At 53.3% G+C, this 19,866-nt stretch overlaps 1 protein-coding gene and 1 long non-coding RNA gene across 8 annotated transcripts; both read right to left on the bottom strand.

The window, feature by feature from the left end:
- Positions 1-3,629: 3,629 nt before the first annotated feature.
- Positions 3,630-9,139, bottom strand: LOC141746551 (uncharacterized). 6 transcript variants are annotated; one of them, XR_012588401.1, is made up of 8 exons: positions 8,556-9,139; positions 7,988-8,067; positions 7,270-7,323; positions 5,829-7,161; positions 5,531-5,576; positions 5,366-5,421; positions 5,239-5,279; positions 3,630-5,153 (listed from the first exon to the last, which is right to left on the bottom strand). It is a non-coding gene; the product is annotated as an uncharacterized LOC141746551 (long non-coding RNA). The 6 variants fall into 6 exon arrangements; XR_012588397.1 differs by having other exon boundaries at positions 5,531-7,161; XR_012588399.1 differs by having other exon boundaries at positions 3,630-5,279.
- Positions 9,140-11,300: 2,161 nt separating this feature from the next.
- LOC141746550 (uncharacterized) lies at positions 11,301-15,888 on the bottom strand. Of its 2 annotated transcripts, none has more exons than XR_012588395.1 (3): positions 15,756-15,888; positions 14,311-14,503; positions 11,301-12,598 (listed from the first exon to the last, which is right to left on the bottom strand). XR_012588395.1 is itself a non-coding variant. In XM_074595241.1 (3 exons), the coding sequence occupies exons 2-3, from the start codon at positions 14,500-14,502 to the stop codon at positions 12,478-12,480; spliced, it is 969 nt and encodes a 322-aa protein (XP_074451342.1). In that variant the 5' UTR covers position 14,503; positions 15,756-15,888; the 3' UTR covers positions 11,301-12,477. The 2 variants fall into 2 exon arrangements, 1 of the variants encoding a protein (XP_074451342.1); XM_074595241.1 differs by having other exon boundaries at positions 11,301-13,254.
- Positions 15,889-19,866: the final 3,978 nt, after the last annotated feature.

Raw genomic sequence — 19,866 nt, 5'->3', positions numbered from 1 at the left:
TTGTAAGTAACAGGGATTAAGAAAATAAGGAAAAAAATTAAAAAATAGAAACAGTGAACTCAAAAACCAGAATGTGCTAAGGAAAGACAAGAAATAATTAAAACTGAAGACGGCAAAGGAGATAAATGTAGACAGAAAATCTTAAGAGCATCCATGATTAAAGAAGCAAGGAAACAAATTACAAAATAACAATGGCAAACTAAATCGGAGATGTAGAAGGAAAAATTAAAAAGCAACAGCACTAAGGAAAGACAATAAGTAATTTTAAAATGACAGCAAAGGGAACAAAAGTAGGCATAGTAAGAACAGTTAAAAAGTGCTAGCTGGTAGGGTAAATAAAGAGAAATATTACAAAATAGGGATGGTGAACAAAAACAGATGTAGAAAGAAATTTTTAAATGCGATGGCAGTAAGAAAAGACAAGAAATAATTAAAAGAAAAGATAAGCAATAAAGATAAACAGGATAAAAGTAAGGAATTTAAGAAGTGATGGGGATTGGGGAAACAAAAGGAAATAACTAGGAAACATGGAATGCAAAGTGTAATGGAGATGTAGAAAGAAAATTCTAAAAAGGCTCTGCATTAATGAAATAAAAAATTAAAAATATACACAGTGAATGAGATAAAAGTGGACAGAAAGAACCTTTTAAAAGCAAGAGTGGTTATAGAAAGAAAGGGGAAAAAAAGATAAAAACATAGGGACAGCAAACTAAATAAAAATGTTTACAGGCAACGAAGTACAAAACCAATGCAGAACAAAGAAAAATCGGTATTGGCAGGTTCATAAAAGTAGACAGAGAATTTTTAAAGTGAGGTGGTAAGAGAAAGACAGGAAAAATTAAAAGGTGAGGATGGCAAACTGGATAAAAGTTGACATAGTAAGAAAATTTAAAAACCAAACAGATCAAGAAAAGAGGGAGAAAAAAATAGGGTCAGCAACCTGAATAAATAAAGACAATGAAACAAAATTTTAAAAGTAACAAAGTAGAGGACAGGCAAAAAGAATTAAAAAACACAGACAGGGACCTGGGTAAGTGGAGACACAGAAAGAAAATTTGGAAAGCAACGGGGCACTGGCCATACAGGTAGTTAGAAAGTTAAATAGCAGGAGATAGAGTTGGACCAACAGCCCCAGACAGAGGACAGTGGAAGAGGGATGGGGGGGTGGAGCAGAGGGAGTCACTGGAAATAGAGATGGGTCACTGGGTAGAGGGAGACCTACAAATGCAATTTTCACAAGCAATAGTGAAGGCGGCAGTGTGGGAAGAATGAAATAATAGCAGATAGGGAGCTGGGAAGGCAGAGGCACAGAAAGGAAATGGAGAAGGGGACGGAGTACAGGGTGGCATTGGCAGAAGAGCAAAAACTTTTGGGGAGCCAGAGTCTAGGACAGGCAAGGACACGGGCAGAGATCACAAGAAGCATGGCAGGGAAGGGCCTGGACACACATGAGAGGGCGTGTGACTCACCACAGCTCCTGGCGCAGGTGGGAGACTTTATGGCCCAGAGGCTTCTCTCTCTGCCCCTTGCTCCTCGGTGGTGCTGGCAGCCTGACCCTTGCCTGCCTAGGAGTGGGTGGTGGGTGCCTCGATGCTCTTCTCCCATGAGGCATCCCAGAGGCACGGTGGCTCACACATGCAGACGACAGGCAGCGAGCTCCTGGCACTCTGTGCTGGTGGTGCGCTCCGTGGGGGATGGCTGGGAGAGATCCTTCCTTGCCGTGGGAACCGTCTGTGCCTTGCTGGAGGCACATGCCTGTGGAACCCCCTTTGTGTCACTCTTCAGCCAGCTCCAGCAGGCAGCTGTGGCCAGGCAGGCCCCTCGGCACAGCAGAGCCAGCTGTGACCTCAGCCTCACTGGCTGAACCTGAGCCTGGCCCAGCCCAGCCCATCCTCCCCTCATGGGTCTCACCTGGGCTGCCTCAGCCCCAGCTGGAGCCCACTGGGAAGAGGGGCCATTGCCAAAGCCCCACAGCACATCACCCCCTCCCCTGAGCCTGTCCCCAGCAATGAGCTCTGCACCCTGGGGGCAGCAAGTGCCTCCAGGGGCGCAGAGGAGGCAGGAAGTGTTTATTCCTTAATGTGCCCAAGAAATCCCGGCAGTGAGTTGGCTACAAGGCTCAATGCCCAAAGGCGGCAGGACAGAGGGACAAAAGGGAAGAAAAAAGCAAAAAAACCACGAGAGATAGAGAAATAAATGAGACAGACAGGGACCAGGGGAGAGAGGTGGAAGTAACCAGCGGGATAAGAAGAGACAACACACAGGAGCAGGGGAAAAGAAATATGATCAAGAAATACAAAATAGAAACAGTCACCCTGGCAGAAGTACACATTGAAAGAAAATTTTGAGAAGCGACAGGGTACAAGAAACATAAGCAAAAAAATGACAGGCAGATGCAGAAAAAAAATGAAAAAAGTTACAGTGTGCTGAAAATAGAGGGGAGAATTGGGAATTATAGGCAGGGAGATGGCTAGGAGGAGATATAGACACAAAATTTTGAAAGGCATAGGATATGAGAATCCTACCAAAGACTTAAGAGATAGGCATGCAGAAGTGCATAGAAAGAGATAGAGGAAGAGAATTATGAAAAGCGACAGGGTACAAGAACATGGGAAAGAAATTAAAATTAATTTGGGGAGACAGAGAGAGGGAAAAGTAGCAAGAAAATTTTAGAAGCAAACTGGGTTCAACAAACCTAAGCAAGAATTTAAGAGAAAGGGATGGAAAGAGAGAAATAAAGTTTCAAAAGAGATTGGGTAAAAGAAACATAGTCAAGTATTAAAAGACAAGGACACAAAGCTTAATAGAAGTAATCTGTGGTGGATTGACCTTGGCTGGCCCCTGGGTACCCACCCAGCCTCTCTATCATTGCCCTTCCTCAACGAGACAAGGGGAGAAGTTAAAATGAAAAAGCTTGTAGGTTGAGACAAGGACCAAGAGATCGCTCATAGTCACAAAACCAACAGACTCAACTTGGGGAAATTCACTTATTGTCAATCAAATAAGAAATAAGAACAAATTTAAAAAAAACACCTTCCCACCACCCCTCTCTTTTTCTGGTATCATCTTCACTCACGACTTCTCTACATCGTACGCCCAGACAATGGAGGTGTCAGGGAGTCAGGATTGTCTCTGCTGCTCCTTCCTCCTCGCACTCTTTTTCCGCTCCAACAGCGGGGCCGCCATGTGTTGCAGGGACTCTCTGCTCCACTCCTGGCCAGTGTTGCTGATGGGCTCAGCTTTGACCAGCAGCAGGTCCCTCTCTGAGCTGGCTGTGCCCAACATGGGGGGAGCTTCTGGTGTCTTCTCACAGAACCCACCCCTGCCCCCCACAACTCAGCCAACAAAACCTTGTCACTTAAACCCAATGCAACAGCAATCTACTACAGGGCAGAGAAGGGGGGGCGGTGAAAAAACAGGGAAGGGGAGCCACAGGGGAAAGAAAACACCTATGGGCTACGGATCAGACAGGAGGAAGCAACAGGGAGCGAGACAGAGAGAACCATGAAGGCAAAAATTGGCTATGGGACAGATCTTTTAATACAATAACATCCTTTATATAATATAGTAGATACAGGTTTTTATTTTGAACTCCTTTTTATATACATACACTCATATTTTTCAATATGTATAAAAATGAGAAATTGTTCTTTATTTCAATGCCTCATACCCATATATACAGGTTTTATTGTTTTTTTAAACACACATTCCCCACATGAATTTTCAGGCATTTTTTGGGCTGTGAACTGCCTCTTTTAGGAGGAACCCCATATGACATGCGCACACCCTCAGAAAGGTCTCGTTTTGCCTTAGAAATACCATCTGGAGTACAATTACAGCCTGACATTAAAAAAAAAAAACCACACACAACATACAAACACTACACCCCACACAAAGCAGCCTTAACATCTTCGAGATGCAGTTTGCTTCACTACTGCCGAACAGCCCCTCCCACATAGCTCTGCTCATCCCAAAACAACCCCATTAATTAAAGAGCTGCCCACACCTGCTGATGGCTACTTGATGGGAGTTGACTGTACCACCTTTGCCTCAACAGTCTAGGTAGATCAAACTAACCATAGACTCCTATTGATGTTCCACCTACCCCAGAGTTTACGTGACCGGGCAGAGCAGCTCCGAGCCAAACACACACAAGCACAGACCGACATTACACAGAACACTACAAACAATGCACCTCACAAATGAGGGAAAACTCTCAGCAAGAAGGATGACACCAACATAAGCGACTGTTGGGCAAGCAGACCTGCAAGACCACAATGGTGACACGAGAAGGCTCTAGGGAAACCCCAAGAAATGAGTACAATGTAATGGTCCAGGACAAGAAGTGACTCAAACTGAGATGTATGTGCAGGAAGCCTGGCTTCAAGACCTAAGAACTTAAGGATGCAGGGAAGAAGTCCCAGTCACTGAAAATGGATGGCTAGAGAACAGAGCTGCTCATGCAGCCAGGAACAATGCTGCAGTTGAGGACCACCCAGAAACTTCCGAGATGCAAGGCCGATCCACTGTTTAAGCTTATAATGCAAGAAAAGTGGGGCCTGACTGGGGCAGTGCCAATGAGTTCTGGCATTCAAGACTCTTGGGATGGTGTCTGAAGTACAGGCTGTGCTCCTCAAGTGTAAAGAGAGCATGGAGACCCAAGGAAGGTTTAGGACACAGAAGACAGACCACACAAACAACACAACAGATGCAGGCTGGAACCACCCTGCCCGGCTCATGCTAGCATTGTGCTGAAGACTAACCCGCTCCCTTTACCTGCTCAAAGGGGATGGCTCCAGGACAGCCCTCTGCCCTTCTCTAACTTTAAGAGGCCTCCCTGCAAATCACAAACTTCTCCCTTTCCAGCCCCTCCCCAGCCCTGGCCACTCAACTTAGCTTTCAGAGGGCTGGAGGTCTTAAATCTGATGTCGACAGAAAAAAAAAAAAAAACCAGCACATCGACTATCTGGGACATTCCTGTAGTCACCAGGTTCATCATCATCATCATCTACAATTAAAGAAAACCAAACAGTGACAGCAAGAAGTTTCAGAGAGGCCACCGCCAACCTCTTCCACAATTTCCCCTTCCTCAAAAGCACAATGGGATTCCACTCAGCTGCTCCTTCCAGAGTCAAATGCTGTGGCCATCATTGCTTGAGATACCAAGAAACAAAATTACTGTTGCACATGTGAGAAATCACCAGCCACAAGCTCCTCCTCACTGCTGCCTCGGCTCACCTCTAATGCTCACCCACTTCCAAAGATGGCTCACAGGGCACCTGCAAAACCAGAAGATAAATAATTAACCAGGTTGCCGTATAATACTTCACTATTAAGACACCAGTGTGGCCCACAACCGCCTCACCTTCTCAGCACGCTCATCAGCATGTGGCTTAGTCCCTCTGAGCCTGCATCCTGCACCTGAAAAAAAAAAGCCAACCAAAAGACATATGCTGACATACTGCCCGACACCACAGCCTGCCTACAGCCATTCCTGTCTCCTACTCCTTTACCCTGGCCTCTCGCTCACCTGCCCTCCATGGTTTTGGGCTGCTGCTTTGAGGCTTACAAACTACCTGTAAAACAGACACAAAGGACACTAAAAACTTCACCCACAATATAACATCTGAGAAGAATTGCTGCTTCAGCCCACTATTCATTGACCACCTTGCCCGAGAGTCACATCCGGTGCCAATATCCTGCTTTACTCATCACTTCATACCTTCAAAATGAAAAAAAAAAAAACAACCCACACCCCACCACCAAGCCATAATATAATGATATAGCCACCAGTCACATCTTCCCTCCAGCACCGTGAACTGACCCACCTTCTTACAGGGTCCCGCTTGCCTTCTCCATGACTCTTTGGTGCACATCTTGTCCCTCTGCATCTGAAAAAATTAGTAAACAAGTCACCCAGATGCTGATCAGTAGCTGAACAATTCCAGGGGTCTTGTTTCCATTTAGGAATATCATCTAGGCTCCAACTACAACCTGCCATTAAAAAAAAATTGGACCCAACATTAATCCCCACACATACAAGCCTTAACACCTTCAATCTGCTTCACTACTGCCAAACAGTAGTGAAGCAGGAGGCTCCCAGGAGGCTCCAATCATCCCCATAACACACTATGGAAATGACACTCCCTGCCAATGGCTGCTTGATCCCAGATGACTGTACAACCTTTGGCTAAACAGTCTTGGCAGATCAACATATTACCCATAGACTCTTATTGCTGTTCCACCTACCCCTGACTCTACACCCCCAGGCAGGGCAGCTCCACGCCAAACACACCCACGTGCAGCCCAACACCACACAGCACTATAGACAACAACGTGACTCCAAGATGAGAGAAAACTCTCCACAAGAAGAATGACTTTCAGAAAGAGATGCTGTTGGGCAAGAAGACCAATGGCCACAGCGCGGACGTGAGGAGGCTCTGTGGCAAAGTCATAAAAATCATAAAAGAGTCAAATGTAACAGCCCATTCCAAGAAGTTCCTGTCAAAATGGAGATGACATATGTGCAGGAAGCCTGGCTTCAAGACCTGAGAATGTAAGGATGCAGGGAAGAAATCCCAGTTCATAAAAGCAGATGGCTAGAGCTGCTATAGCTCAGAGAACAGAGCTGCTCATGCAGCCACGAACGATGCTGCAAAAGAGGACCATCTAGAAACTTCCAAGAGGCAAGTCCGATCTGCACTTTAAAATTGTTATGCAAGAAGTGCCCATTGGGCACTCTGCCAATTAGCACAGGCATTCGAGACTCTACAGGGGCTGCCCAAGGCACATGCTGTGCCCCTTGAGTGCAAAGAGAAACGAGGATTTCAAAACCTAAGGAAAGTCCAAGACACAGAAGACAGAGCACACAAACTACACAACAACAGACACAGGCCAGAACTGCCCTGCCCAGCACACGCTAGCTTTGTGCTGAAGAGTAATCCACTCCCTTTACCTACTCAGAGGACACTCCTTCTGGATAGCCTTCTGCTCTACCCTGACTTGAAAACTCCTCCCTGAAACTGTCAACCTTGGCCCCCCTCCAGCGCCTGTGCCTCTACTTAGCTTTCAGACAGCCAGGGGTCGGAATTCATCCTTGACAAAGAACCCACAACAAACAGCTAACTGATGTGTTCCTGCAGTCACCAGGTTCCTCTTCAACTGTAAAACAAAAAGAAACCATGGCTCCAGCAGTGACCACCCTGATAGTAGAGGCCAAGCTCTTCTACAGCACCCTCATCCTCAGAGGTGCCATGGCAATCCGCTCACCTGTTTCACGCCGATTCTAGAGTCAGAGGCTGCAGCAGCAATTACTTATGACACCTAAGATACCAACAAACACAAAATTACCATTGCATTTCTGTGAAATCACCAGTCCCATGCTCCTCCTCAATACTATCCAGCTCACCTCAAACGGAAGGGACTAGAACAGACCAGACCCTCTTGACACCCAAATCCAAATGCAAAACCCATATGATAAAGACTGCTGAACCTGCCTCCATTTCTTAGCCAAGCCCCAGCACCAAAACTTTTAGAAACCTCTTCTCCTCAACTGTCAGGGAAGGACCCCCACTTCTTCTTGACAGCTCCCATTCTATATTTGTGACCCTGAAACCCCTGTGTCAGCCACTCCTCAGGAGCTGCTCTTCTGAGCCATGCCCTGTGTTCAGCAGGCACCTCCTATCTTCTGTCTTCCCACAGACTCTGGGCTCTGCTATAGACCCACAAAATAAGTAATGCCCTGACACAATCTACGAGGGGCCTGCTGCAAGCTGCAAAAACTCTAGGGACACCACGTCACTCTTTGGGCAATGGGGAAAGGTGATGAGCCATGCCATACCCTGAATGACACTATGCCTTACATCCCTGCTGCTTTCTTGAGAAGTGCTAAAGTACAATATGCAGATGCATACAAAATGCTCACCTTAACCCCTACAATATAATCTCATCATCAACCCAATTAAGAGAAACAAGATCAGCAACTCACACAGCATACTGCAAAACCGGTGGAAAAAATCTCTGGCCCATCTTCAATAAAGTTAGGAATTCTAGGAAAATGCAGCCCTCCTAGAATACAGGAAAGCACACTATTAAACCATCTGGGCATCCCCTAAACACTCATCACAAAGTTACTGACCTGAAAAAAAGGAAACAAAAAAGCTGCATACCAGTCAACTTTCTACTATACAGGTGGCAGGATGTGTACTGGTCCTGAAGGTCTTAGCTCAGCCTTCTTACCTCTGCCTCCCTAAATACCAAAACATGCCTGCCCCAAAGCTGCAGCCAAGTGAAGGACCAGCAGAGCACCAACCCCAGAGGAGCCCAGCAGCACAACAAGCTCCTGAGCCGAGCCTGTGGCTCATATACCCTGGGCCCTGCCCACTGCCCTTCCCACAATCCCCTGGAGAAAGGGGCGGGGACAACACCCCCACCCCCGAAGACAAAGAGGTGGCCACAGGGGTAGGAGCTCCTTTTCTTATGCCTTAAGTTCCCAGCAGGCAAAGCAACAGTCATTTTTATTTCTATTGGGCACTTGCCTCTGGTGATTCTCTTACCGCTTTTGTTTGAGTTCTGTCTACTTGTTGCTGTAGAGAAGAGAGTTCTGCAGGCGTCACTTTATTTTTGCGATCTTCAGATATTTTTGTGGTTAATTGGTAATCATGTTTTATGGTTTTAGAAGAGTGCTGGAAGCAGGTGATTTCCAGAAGACTGATGAGCACTTCCTGGATCCTAGAGGACTAAATCGCCATGGAGACACGTGTCGGCGGACTGCGGGACGTCCTGGAGGACTTAAAGTGCCATAGAGAGGCGCGTCAGTGGACTGAGGGGCGTACTGGAGAACTAAAGTGCCATGGAGAGGCATGTCGGCTGACTGAGGGGCGTCCTGGAGGATTAAAGTGCCATAGAGAGGCGCGTGGGAGGACTGAGAGGGTTCCTGGAGGACTAAAGTGCTATAGAGACGAGCGTGGGAGGACTGAGCGGGCACTTCTGGGCTCCTGGAGGACTAAAGTGCCGTGGAGACGAGCGTCAGCCGACTGAGCGGCGTCCTGGGGGACTAAAGTGCCATAGAGAGGCGCGTCGGCTGACTGAGCGGCGTCCTGGAGGACTAAAGTGCCATAGAGAGGCGCGTCGGCTGACTGAGCGGCACCTCGGAGGACTAAAGTGCCATAGAGAGGCGCGTCGGCTGACTGAGCGGCGTCCTGGAGGACTAAAGTGCCATAGAGAGGCGCGTCGGCTGACTGAGCGGCACCTCGGAGGACTAAAGTGCCATAGAGAGGCGCGTCGGCTGACTGAGCGGCGTCCTGGGGGACTAAAGTGCCATAGAGAGGCGCGTCGGCTGACTGAGCGGCGTCCTGGAGGACTAAAGTGCCATAGAGAGGCGCGTCGGCTGACTGAGCGGCACCTCGGAGGACTAAAGTGCCATAGAGAGGCGCGTCGGCTGACTGAGCGGCGTCCTGGAGGACTAAAGTGCCATAGAGAGGCGCGTCGGCTGACTGAGCGGCGTCCTGGAGGACTAAAGTGCCATAGAGAGGCGCGTCGGCTGACTGAGCGGCACCTCGGAGGACTAAAGTGCCATAGAGAGGCGCGTCGGCTGACTGAGCGGCGTCCTGGAGGACTAAAGTGCCATAGAGAGGCGCGTCGGCTGACTGAGCGGCACCTCGGAGGACTAAAGTGCCATAGAGAGGCGCGTCGGCTGACTGAGCGGCGTCCTGGGGGACTAAAGTGCCATAGAGAGGCGCGTCGGCTGACTGAGCGGCGTCCTGGAGGACTAAAGTGCCATAGAGAGGCGCGTCGGCTGACTGAGCGGCACCTCGGAGGACTAAAGTGCCATAGAGAGGCGCGTCGGCTGACTGAGCGGCGTCCTGGAGGACTAAAGTGCCATGGAGAGGCGCGTCGGCTGACTGAGCGGCGTCCTGGAGGACTAAAGTGCCATAGAGAGGCGCGTCGGCTGACTGAGCGGCACCTCGGAGGACTAAAGTGCCATAGAGAGGCGCGTCGGCTGACTGAGCGGCGTCCTGGAGGACTAAAGTGCCATAGAGAGGCGCGTCGGCTGACTGAGCGGCACCTCGGAGGACTAAAGTGCCATAGAGAGGCGCGTCGGCTGACTGAGCGGCACCTCGGAGGACTAAAGTGCCATAGAGAGGCGCGTCGGCTGACTGCGCGGCGCCCTGGAGGACTAAAGTGCCATAGAGAGGCGCGTCGGCTGACTGCGCGGCGCCCTGGAGGACTAAAGTGCCATAGAGAGGCGCGTCGGCTGACTGCGCGGCGCCCTGGAGGACTAAAGTGCCATAGAGAGGCGCGTCGGCTGACTGCGCGGCACCTCGGAGGACTAAAGTGCCATAGAGAGGCGCGTCGGCTGACTGAGCGGCGTCCTGGAGGACTATAGTGCCATAGAGAGGCGCGTCGGCTGACTGAGCGGCGTCCTGGAGGACTAAAGTGCCATAGAGAGGCGCGTCGGCTGACTGAGCGGCGTCCTGGAGGACTAAAGTGCCATAGAGAGGCGCGTCGGCTGACTGAGCGGCACCTCGGAGGACTAAAGTGCCATAGAGAGGCGCGTCGGCTGACTGAGCGGCGTCCTGGAGGACTAAAGTGCCATAGAGAGGCGCGTCGGCTGACTGAGCGGCACCTCGGAGGACTAAAGTGCCATAGAGAGGCGCGTCGGCTGACTGAGCGGCGCCCTGGAGGACTGAAGTGCCATAGAGAGGCGCGTCGGCGGACTGAGGGGCTATGGAAATGGACAACCGGAAAACGGCCGGGCACAGACGGGGGCGCGGTAACGCGTAAGAGCCGATACTGGAGCGCCGATGGCCGCTCTCGAGGCCGGGCGGGCGGCACCGATCGCGCTCCAGGTGGCGCGGAGCTCGACGGAGTCCCGGCGGTCCTGGTTCGCCCTCCGGCCGCCGCGCTCTCGAGACCGGCGCCGGAACGGCTCCCGCGAAGCCGCGCATGCGCACGAGCTGCGGAACCAACGCACAGCGCCGCCGGGGCGGGGGCCAAGGCGAGCCGGAGGCGCGGCCACAGCGCACGGAGGAGCGCACACCTGCAGGACCAGCCTTCAGCCGCCGGGCGGCAGCACCCCCTTAGTTATTTACACATTCTCTATTTAGGGAATTTATATCACCTGTTTGCACTTATGTAGAAAATCTGCTTAGACTTTAACATTTATGATACAGAATATCTCTTTAGATTGTCTGCTTACACATCTATTTTGACACTAATATTTTTTTATAAATACATTTTAAAAAATATTTTTATATTCTAGGATCTTTTATACAACACAGAAGCACAGAATCATAGAATCCTTAGACATAGAGGTTTTTATTTTGAACTTATTTTACATACATAATATTATTTCTCAGTATATATATTTCTCATATATAAATAAAAGATTGTTCTCTATTTCAGTGCCCATAGTTACAGGTTTTCACATTTTTTTAATGCATCCCAAGATTTTCAGACATTTTGGGGCTGTGAACCACCTCTTTTGGGAGACCCTCACGTAACCCCACGTCCCCCACTCACCTGCTCCTCTGCTGCATCATCACTGCCCCGGTGATGTCGCAGTGTCCCAAATGACACCATCACCCCCCAAGACACCCACACACAGACAGACACCCTTCTATTCCCCCCCAAAAAAGGCCCAAAACGCCCAGACCCAGGGCTGGCCCCTTCCCCTCAGGGCGGGGGGCTCTGCCACCGGCTGCAAACCTGGGCTGGGGCATCTCTCGAGCAGCACAAGATGCCTACAATGAGGCACCTGGAAAACAAAAATCCCCAGTTATAGCTCAGTATCTTAAAAAATAGCCTGGAAGAAAGTAGAGGAATTCCATCAGAGGGACAGGACAGGAGCTGAGCTACAGGAGGATTCTGGGGAAACAGCTCAGCTCCAAACACAGCACAGCCTTCAGAAGCCAGCACCAGCTCAGCTCGAAGTCAGGATTAAAGCTAACCGATGCCATTTTGAACACGTTCTTAGCGTAACAGTAAACCTTCTCACTGGTGTTGGGAAATGCCTTGTCCCTTCCCTTTCGGTGAAAAGGTGTGCGTTAGGTTTATATACACCGAATAAAAATACTTACACTATAAAAGTATTTGACTTTCTTCAGGCACTGATTTCACTTGCACAACTGGGAATTGATACCATAACACTATCTCTCTCCAAAATACATAGTTATAATTGGACTACAAGGTTTTTTGTGTGCTACGCAAGGAGGAGGGACATCTGGCCAGCAGCACTGCCCGAGAGAGATGCTGCTGTGGAAATGCACCAGTGAAAGCCAGACAGAAACAAAGTACTTCAGAGCACGCCATCTAAATATCAGGGGAAAAAAAAAAACGTTACATTCAGTTGCCTCTTTTTAAAGCTTTAGGGCGAATACCTTCCTCCATCTTCGAGGCACCTTGTGGCACTTCATCTCCCTTTCCCCTCTCTCTTGTCCCATCAGAGCCACTGTCGGTCTCTGCTCTGCAGCTCCTTTATCCTCCTCTCTGCATCCAGGGGGTCCCTGCTCGGTTCCTCTCTCGCTCATCTCTTCTTTGCCAAGATGCCCTGTCAGGCTCCAGTGCTCCCAGAGCATTTGGCAGGAACTGGTGTCCCCTGGGCGGGGGAAGCAGGTGTAATGGGGGTCCCAGGGAGAGGTGGGGGGTACTGGGGGGGACTCCAGGGGGTCCCAGAGGGCTCTGGGGTGTCCTGGGGAGACCCAGGGGACTCTGGGGTGTCCTGGGGGGTGTGTGGGAGGGTCCCATGGGGAATGTGGTGGGTCCCAGCAGGCTCCAGGGAGTCCTGGGGAACACCACAGGTCCCGGGGGGGCGGGGGGGTCCCAGGGGGATGTGGCGGGTACCAGCAGGGGCCCCACGGGGTGCCAGAGGGCTCTGGGATGTCCTGGAGGGCTCCAAAGGACTCTGGAAGATCCTGGGGGTGTATGGGAAGGTCCCAGGGGGCTCCAGAGGGTCCCAGGGCATCCTAGACGGCTCCAAAGGGGCTCTCCGGGGGTGTGAGGGCACCCAGAGGGATGTGGGGCATACCATGGAGGGGTCCAGGGGGTCCCAGTGGGGAGTGAGGGGTCCCAGGCGGCTCTGGGGTGTCCTGGGGGTGTGTGGATGGGTCCCAGGGTCCTCCAGGGAGTCCCAGGGGTGAATATAGGGTGTCCCAGCAGGCCCCAGAGAGTTCTGGGGGAATATGAGGGGTCCATGGGGTCCTGGAGGGCTCCAGGGCGGGAGTGTAGTAGGGTCACAGAGGGCTCCAGGGGATCCTAGAAGGCACCAGGGGCGCTCTCAGGAGGTGTGTGAGCGTCCCAACGGGATGTGGGGGGTAACAGGGGGTGCTCCAGGGGGTCCCAGAGATCTCTGGGGCATCGTGGGGGGCTTTTGGGGGAATCTGTGGGGTGCTGGAGAGGGTGTGGGAAGGTCCCACGGGGCTACAGGGAGTCCTGGGGGAATGTGGGCAGGTCCCATGAGGGTCCCAGAGACTCCTGGGGGAAGACAAAGGGTCCCAGGGGGTTGTGGAGGACTCTGAGGGAGGTCGCAGAAGGGTCCCAGGGGGATGTGGGGGATACCGGGGGAGGGCTCCAGTGGGTCCCAGAGGGCTCTGGGGGGCTCTAGGGAATCATAGAGCAGGTGTCAGAGCGACCCAGAGGGCTCCAGGGGATCCTGGAGGGCTTGGAGGGGTCCCAGAAGTCTCCAGGGAACCCTGGGGGGAACATGAGGGGTCCCAGGAGATCCTGGGGGGCTCTCAGGGGGTGTGGGGGCTCCCACAAGGGTCCCACAGAGACTTGGGAGGTACTGGGGGGAGGTCCCTAAAGGCTCTGGGGGATCCAGTGGGGGCTCAGAGAGGTCCTGAAGGATGTGGGGGAGGGTCCCAGGGGTCCTGGAGGCATCTGGGGGGCTCTCAGGGGTTAAGAGGGTGGTCCCAGGACAGTCTCAGGGGGATGTGGGGGGTACTGGAGAGGAGCTCCAGAGGGTCCCAGCGGGCTCTGGGGTTTTCTGGGGGGCTCCAGGGGGGATCTGTGGGAGGATCCTAGAGGGGTCTTGCGGGGAATGTGGGAGATCCCAGAAGGCTCCAGGGAGCCCTGGGGGAAACATGAGAGGTTCTAGAGGGTCCCGGATAGTCCCAGAGGGGTCCTGTGAGAACATGAAGGGTCGCAGGGCGTCCTGCAGAGCTCTCAGAGGGGGAAGGGGGTCCCAGGAAATTTTAGGGGGTCTCAGGGGGATCTCAGGGGGTATCAGAGGACTCAGGGGGGTCTCAGGGAAATGTGGGGGTCCCAGGCTGTCTCAGAGAGCTCCAGGGAGGGGTCCCAGTATCCCCATACCTGTGACGTGGATGGCGACGGCACGGGCCCCCAGGGAACAGCTGGTGTGGAGAAGGCAGCCTGCGCTGGGGGGGGCAAACATGGCAGTGACGGGGACACTCCCTTGAAGCTGAAGACAATGGACAACGACCTTAGAGGAGTTGCTGAGCCCCTCGCAGACCCTCGGGTACAGCTCGCTGTAGGGCTCCTCATCCTGCGGGAGGGGGCACGGTGGTGGGAGAGTCACGGGGACGCTGAAATGCTGGGGGATGCCTCGACCCTCCCCTCGCACCCCCAGCCCCCCTGCACCCCCCCATCACCCCTCAGCCCGATCCCATCTCCCCCTCACAGCACCTCTCCAACTCAGGACCCACTTCAGGCCACAGCCCCCCTCCCCAAATTCAGGGCTCCCCCACCCCCCAGCTCAGGGCTCCCCTTATGCCCCACCACCACCACCACGGCCCCCACAGGACTCCCTTCAGCCCCCCACATCCCCTACCCAACCCCCTTCAGTGCCACTGTAAGAAAGGCAGGTATTGCTTTTGCAGAGGAGAAAAGCCGTTTCCATCAGAGGTGACATAACAAGGGAATGACTAAGACAAAGAGGCTCCAGCAAAGGCTTGTAGAACATCTCTTATCACACAGACAAAAGGACAAACTGAATCATACTGGATTAGTGTCTGGAAGGGTAGTCAAACATTTAACCAGGGCTAATGACATTGAGCAAATTTTTACCAAAAAGGAAAGAAATAAACTAGTTAGATAATCCCTTTAGGTATAGCGTAAAGAGAAGGAAACAGAGGCAGGACATCCGGGAAGAATTTTAGGCGCCTCGAACAGACTGTGAACCCTGGAGTACCTAACCAATGGGAAACAGGGGAGGGAAAAATTCGGCCTGGATTAGGAAATAAAAAGGTGTGTTTCAAGAACTGAAAGTGTGCCTGCTTGCTAGGTCACCCGCTCTTGCAAGAACGTGAATAAAAATGTGCTTCACAGAGAGTTCTGCCTGAGCCTATTTCATTCCGACCGGAACTTATTTCTCACACCACCCCCTCAGAACCCCCCCTTTGCCCCCATCACACTCTCAGGACCCCCCTCCCCACCATCCGGGCCCCCTCAGCCCCCCCGTTCCTCCAGCCCCCCTTAAGGCTACCCCTCACGCCTTAGGGACCCTCGTTCCCCCCCAAAGTTTTCCGCCCCGAGAGTCCCTTCAGCCCCCTCCATCATCCCTCAGTCCCCCTCGGGGACTCCTCAGGACGCCCCAGCCCCTCTTAAGGCCGCCCCGTTCCCCCTCAGAACCCCCGTGTCCCCCCGCCTCAGCTCCTTCCACCACCCCTCGGGGCCACCACAGCCGCCCCGCTGCCCCCAGACTCCTTCCAGTCCCACCCTCAGCCCCCCCAGTCCCCTTCGGGATCCCCCCAGCCCACTCAAGCCCCCCGCCACATTCCCCGCCGCCCCCCGCTCACCTTCACGCGGTCCAGCTGCCTTACGACGTGCTCGCGGCGGGCCCGACCGGATCGAGTGCCTGGACCACGCGGCTCCGATTTCGACCCAGCCGCAGTTTCCCCCCGGCCCCATCTTCTAGCAGAGCGCCCCGCCCACGACGCGCACCCATTGGCCACCGCCCCGCCGTCCGCCCCCCCCACTCACCTTATTTGGAGCAGCGCGTCTCCATTGGCCCGTCGCCGTCGTCAATCCCTACCGCGCCACACCCCCTGCAGGAGACACGACCAATGGGAGCGCGGCGAGGAGATCCGACCTATGGGAGCTCTGATTGGCCCTTCCGCCCGTCCATCCGCCCGGCAGCGGTGACAATGGCTCAGTACAGCCTACGGCAGGCAGGACGCCGCGCATGCGCAGTACAACACTGCGGCGGGAGGGGGGCGCGCATGCGCAGTACAGCTGTACGGCCCGATCAAGGTGCGCATGCGTATTACAGCCGTACGGCGGAAGGGGGGACGACACATGCACTGTACAGCCGTACGGCGCAAGGGATGCGCGCATGCGCAGCACAGCTGTACGGCTCAATGGGGGTGCGCATGGGCCGCACAGGAGAAGGGCGGGCGCGCATACGCAGTACAGCCGTACGGCAGACAGAAGGGAGTGCGTATGCGCAGCACAGCCGTAAGACAGAAGGGGTGCGCATGCGCAGTACAGTGGGTGCCACAGACCTCACTGCTGACACTTTCCGGACACAATGCGATACTGCAGCTCGGTGCGGGGGGCCGCTCGTTCGCACTACAGTGGGCGCCACAGCGTTCAGTGATGCCACTTTGCGGCCACAATACGGTATTGCAGGAGCAGACGCAACGCATGCGCAGTACGCCATACAGCAGGCGAGGAAAGCGCATGCGCAGTAGAGCCGTACGGCGAAATGGTGCGCGCATGCGCATTACAGCAGTACGACGGCTGGGGAGTAAGCGCATGCGTAGTACAGACGTACAGCAGGCGGGGTGTGCGCAGGCGCAATGTAGCCGCACGGTACGCGGGGACTGCGCATGCGACTACAGCGGGCACCTCAGCTCTCTTCTGCCGCCTTGCGGACACAGTGCGGGCTGCATGCGGTGAGTTGCGCATGCGCAGTACAGCGCGCGCGACACAGCGCTCACTGCCGGCGAGCAGAAGCCGGTACTGCTGCTGGGGGCGGGGGCGGGAGGCGGGGCCGAGGAGGGTACTATTTTCCCCAAATTGGTTTCCTCCTGCACAAATCGAGGTGGATTTGGCTTTCCCGGGAACCCGAAATGGCATTTTTTTTCGGACTTTCCCCGCCACCGGGGATGGCGCCCAGCAACCGCCCGTGCGGGCCGGCGCTGCAGTACCGCGCTCGGGCCACGGTGGGGCGGCAGCAGAGAGCGTACGGAGAGGCGGGGTTGGGGACGGCCAGAGGGCGTGGGCGAGACGGGCAGGTGGCGTGGCAAGGGGGGCGAGAGACTTCGCCGAGACGGGGGCGTGGCCAAGGAGGGGGGTGAGTGGCCACGGAGGGCGGGGGGCGTGACCATAGAGGGCCGAAGGCGCGGCAATATAGGGAGGGGGCGTGGCCTAGATGGGCCAGTGCCATGGCCACGGAGGGCGGGGGCGCGGCAGAGATCGGCAGGTGGCACGGCCAAGTTTGCGTGGGAGGCGTGGCCTATGCTGGCCGGGGGCGTGGCTTAGACGAGGAGGAGGCGGGGCCACAGCGCCCACACGGCTTCCCCCTGCAGGAGCGGCTTGGTGGGGCAGCACCCCCTTAATTATCCCTCTGTCAGTGCTCGTTAGGGTGATGGGCAGTGACCACTCTCAGACTGCTTTAGTCCTGCTGGGCACCAGAACTACTTAGCAGGGTGTGGGATGAAGGGCTTCCTTCTCTCTGTTCTGTCTGCACTTGCAGCCCCGGGGGGCAGGCAGTGCTGAGGCTCGCAGGCGGGCAGGGCCATGGGACACAGGGCAGGGTATGGAGGGCCAAGAACCAGTAGAACTGGGGGTTTTGCACCACAGCGAGCCTCAGGGATCCCTGTATTGGTCTGGGTGTGGCACAAGGACCATGGGGGTGAGAGCAGCGACTCCACATATGCTGGTGAGAGATTTTAAAAAAATAAGTCAACACAGATTAGGTCCTGGAGGCAGGCAAGAGGAAACGCAAAGCTGCTTTGGGGAGAGTGATGTTTATTGGGAACAGCGCATCCAAGAGGACCAGATGCAAGTGGCGGATCAGCAAGTGAGTGATACGCTCATGATCTTTGGGCTTGGCTGTGTTCTTTGCACCTTTCCTCCCCTCTGTGCTCTCAGCAACCTGCCCTCCTCATCATGCCCATGCACAAGGCTTCCAGCTTGTCCTTTTCATAAGAGACACTGCACAATGTTACTTATCACCCTGCCCTTGAGTACACAAAGCAATTAGACATGAACTGGGGACAGCAGCAGCACGTTGGTGAAGCAGACACCTCAGCAGACAGCTGCAGAGGCCTGGCGGTGCCATGGCAGCTCTGTACAGGAGGCAGCTCTGCCCCCCTCCTGTGTCGTCACCGCCGCACTTGCTGCCTGCAATAGCGACGCATTGGACAGGCCCTTCTGCTGACACAGCTCAGTGTCTTCAGCTGCCCCGTTTGGTTCCTTAAAACAATCACTTCACCAGTCGGTTTGTTTAAATCAGACCCCTCTACGTAGCTCCTGGCTCACAATCTAATGTCAGCAACACAGCCTAAATACAGTGCTGGTAGACATCTAGCTCTCCTCTTGCTTTGATGTCAAAAAGCTCTTGTACCTTGAAACCGTGATCGTTTTGTCATCAAGACTGAAAGGCAAGAAATACGCCTCTACTTCAACAAGCAAGACTTGTCAAATACCTGCGCACAACGATACAGGGCTGCCTGTGACCGACACCTTTCCTGCTAAAACCAGAGCTTGGTTCCCTTGCGAAGAGCCAGTGGCAGTGCAGAAAGGTAAGGTAGCAAGTTACTTTTTATACCTTTTTGCTATGGATACACACCTGGGTGTACGACATCAGTTCCTGGAATAGTTCTTCCTCGCTCCTGTTGTCCGAGATGGTCAGTTCATTATCATAGTTTCTTTGTCCTATACCCCTCAAGTTTTTTTTTTTGTCCTGCCAACTTCTCCTCATTAAGGATGTTTTGATGGAGCTTATCAGGGACATCTCAGGGAGATATCTTTGTCGGTATGTTCACCAGGTCACCTTTGTGGTAACCCCATCTTATGGACATGACTTGAAAGAATAAAGTAATCATTTATTAATGAATGCACATAACTGACACCCGGGACTGAGTGCATCACACAGCTTGGTGCCAGCATGCTCCCCCTTCGCCTGTGACATCCAAGGAGCTATTCCACTGCCTCCACTTGCCTCCCTTGATGAGGCAAGAAATTTAAGTAGCTGTCAAACCCACCACCCACCCTCTTTTTCCTTCAGGGACAGGATTCAGCTCTGGCACTTGAGAGGAAAAGCCCCAATTTCACCTGTCTGTACTTGTGCCCTACCTCTGGAATAAAGCCCCACAAGACATCTTCATAGCTCTCAGCTCGCTCACACCTTTATGCGAGGTGGCTGTACCACATCAAATCCAGACCACAGATGAGAGCACAGAGCTGAACCCTCCCTGGTTGGCACAGGTTACAAAGCCCACAGAGGGTTTCACAGCCTTGTGTCTGGAGTTCAGCACGTAGTTCATTATCTAGGATTTAGACATTTCCCTCACCTCCAACACAGAAGCAGCTGTAGAACCCCAGGATGGACACTTGCAAGCATCTCCACCTGTGGGTGCCAAGGACATCGGAGGGAGACTCACAATGGCACTGAGCAACACCTTTGGGCCCTATTGATCCCACAGCTCTTAACTGGCCACAGGATGAGATGAGGCACTCAAGTTAATTCCCATCCATGGCATGATGCCATCCACACCTGAATCTGTTATCACTGGCTTCACTGGGGAGATCTGGGCCCACCACTGAGGGTCAGGTACACCTGGGAACAGCTAGAACCAACAGGCTGTGGCCATTCCCTACATCTCCAAACCTAGGGAGAAAACGTGGTGCAGGCATGAGATAACACCAGCAAGCAAAACAAATGCACGCTTGCACAGACAC

This window comes from Larus michahellis, chromosome 7 (genome assembly GCF_964199755.1).
Source record: "Larus michahellis chromosome 7, bLarMic1.1, whole genome shotgun sequence".
NCBI lineage: Eukaryota > Metazoa > Chordata > Aves > Charadriiformes > Laridae > Larus > Larus michahellis.
The sequence above is the reverse complement of the archived record's forward strand: the minus strand, read 5'-3'. Positions and strand labels throughout refer to the sequence as shown.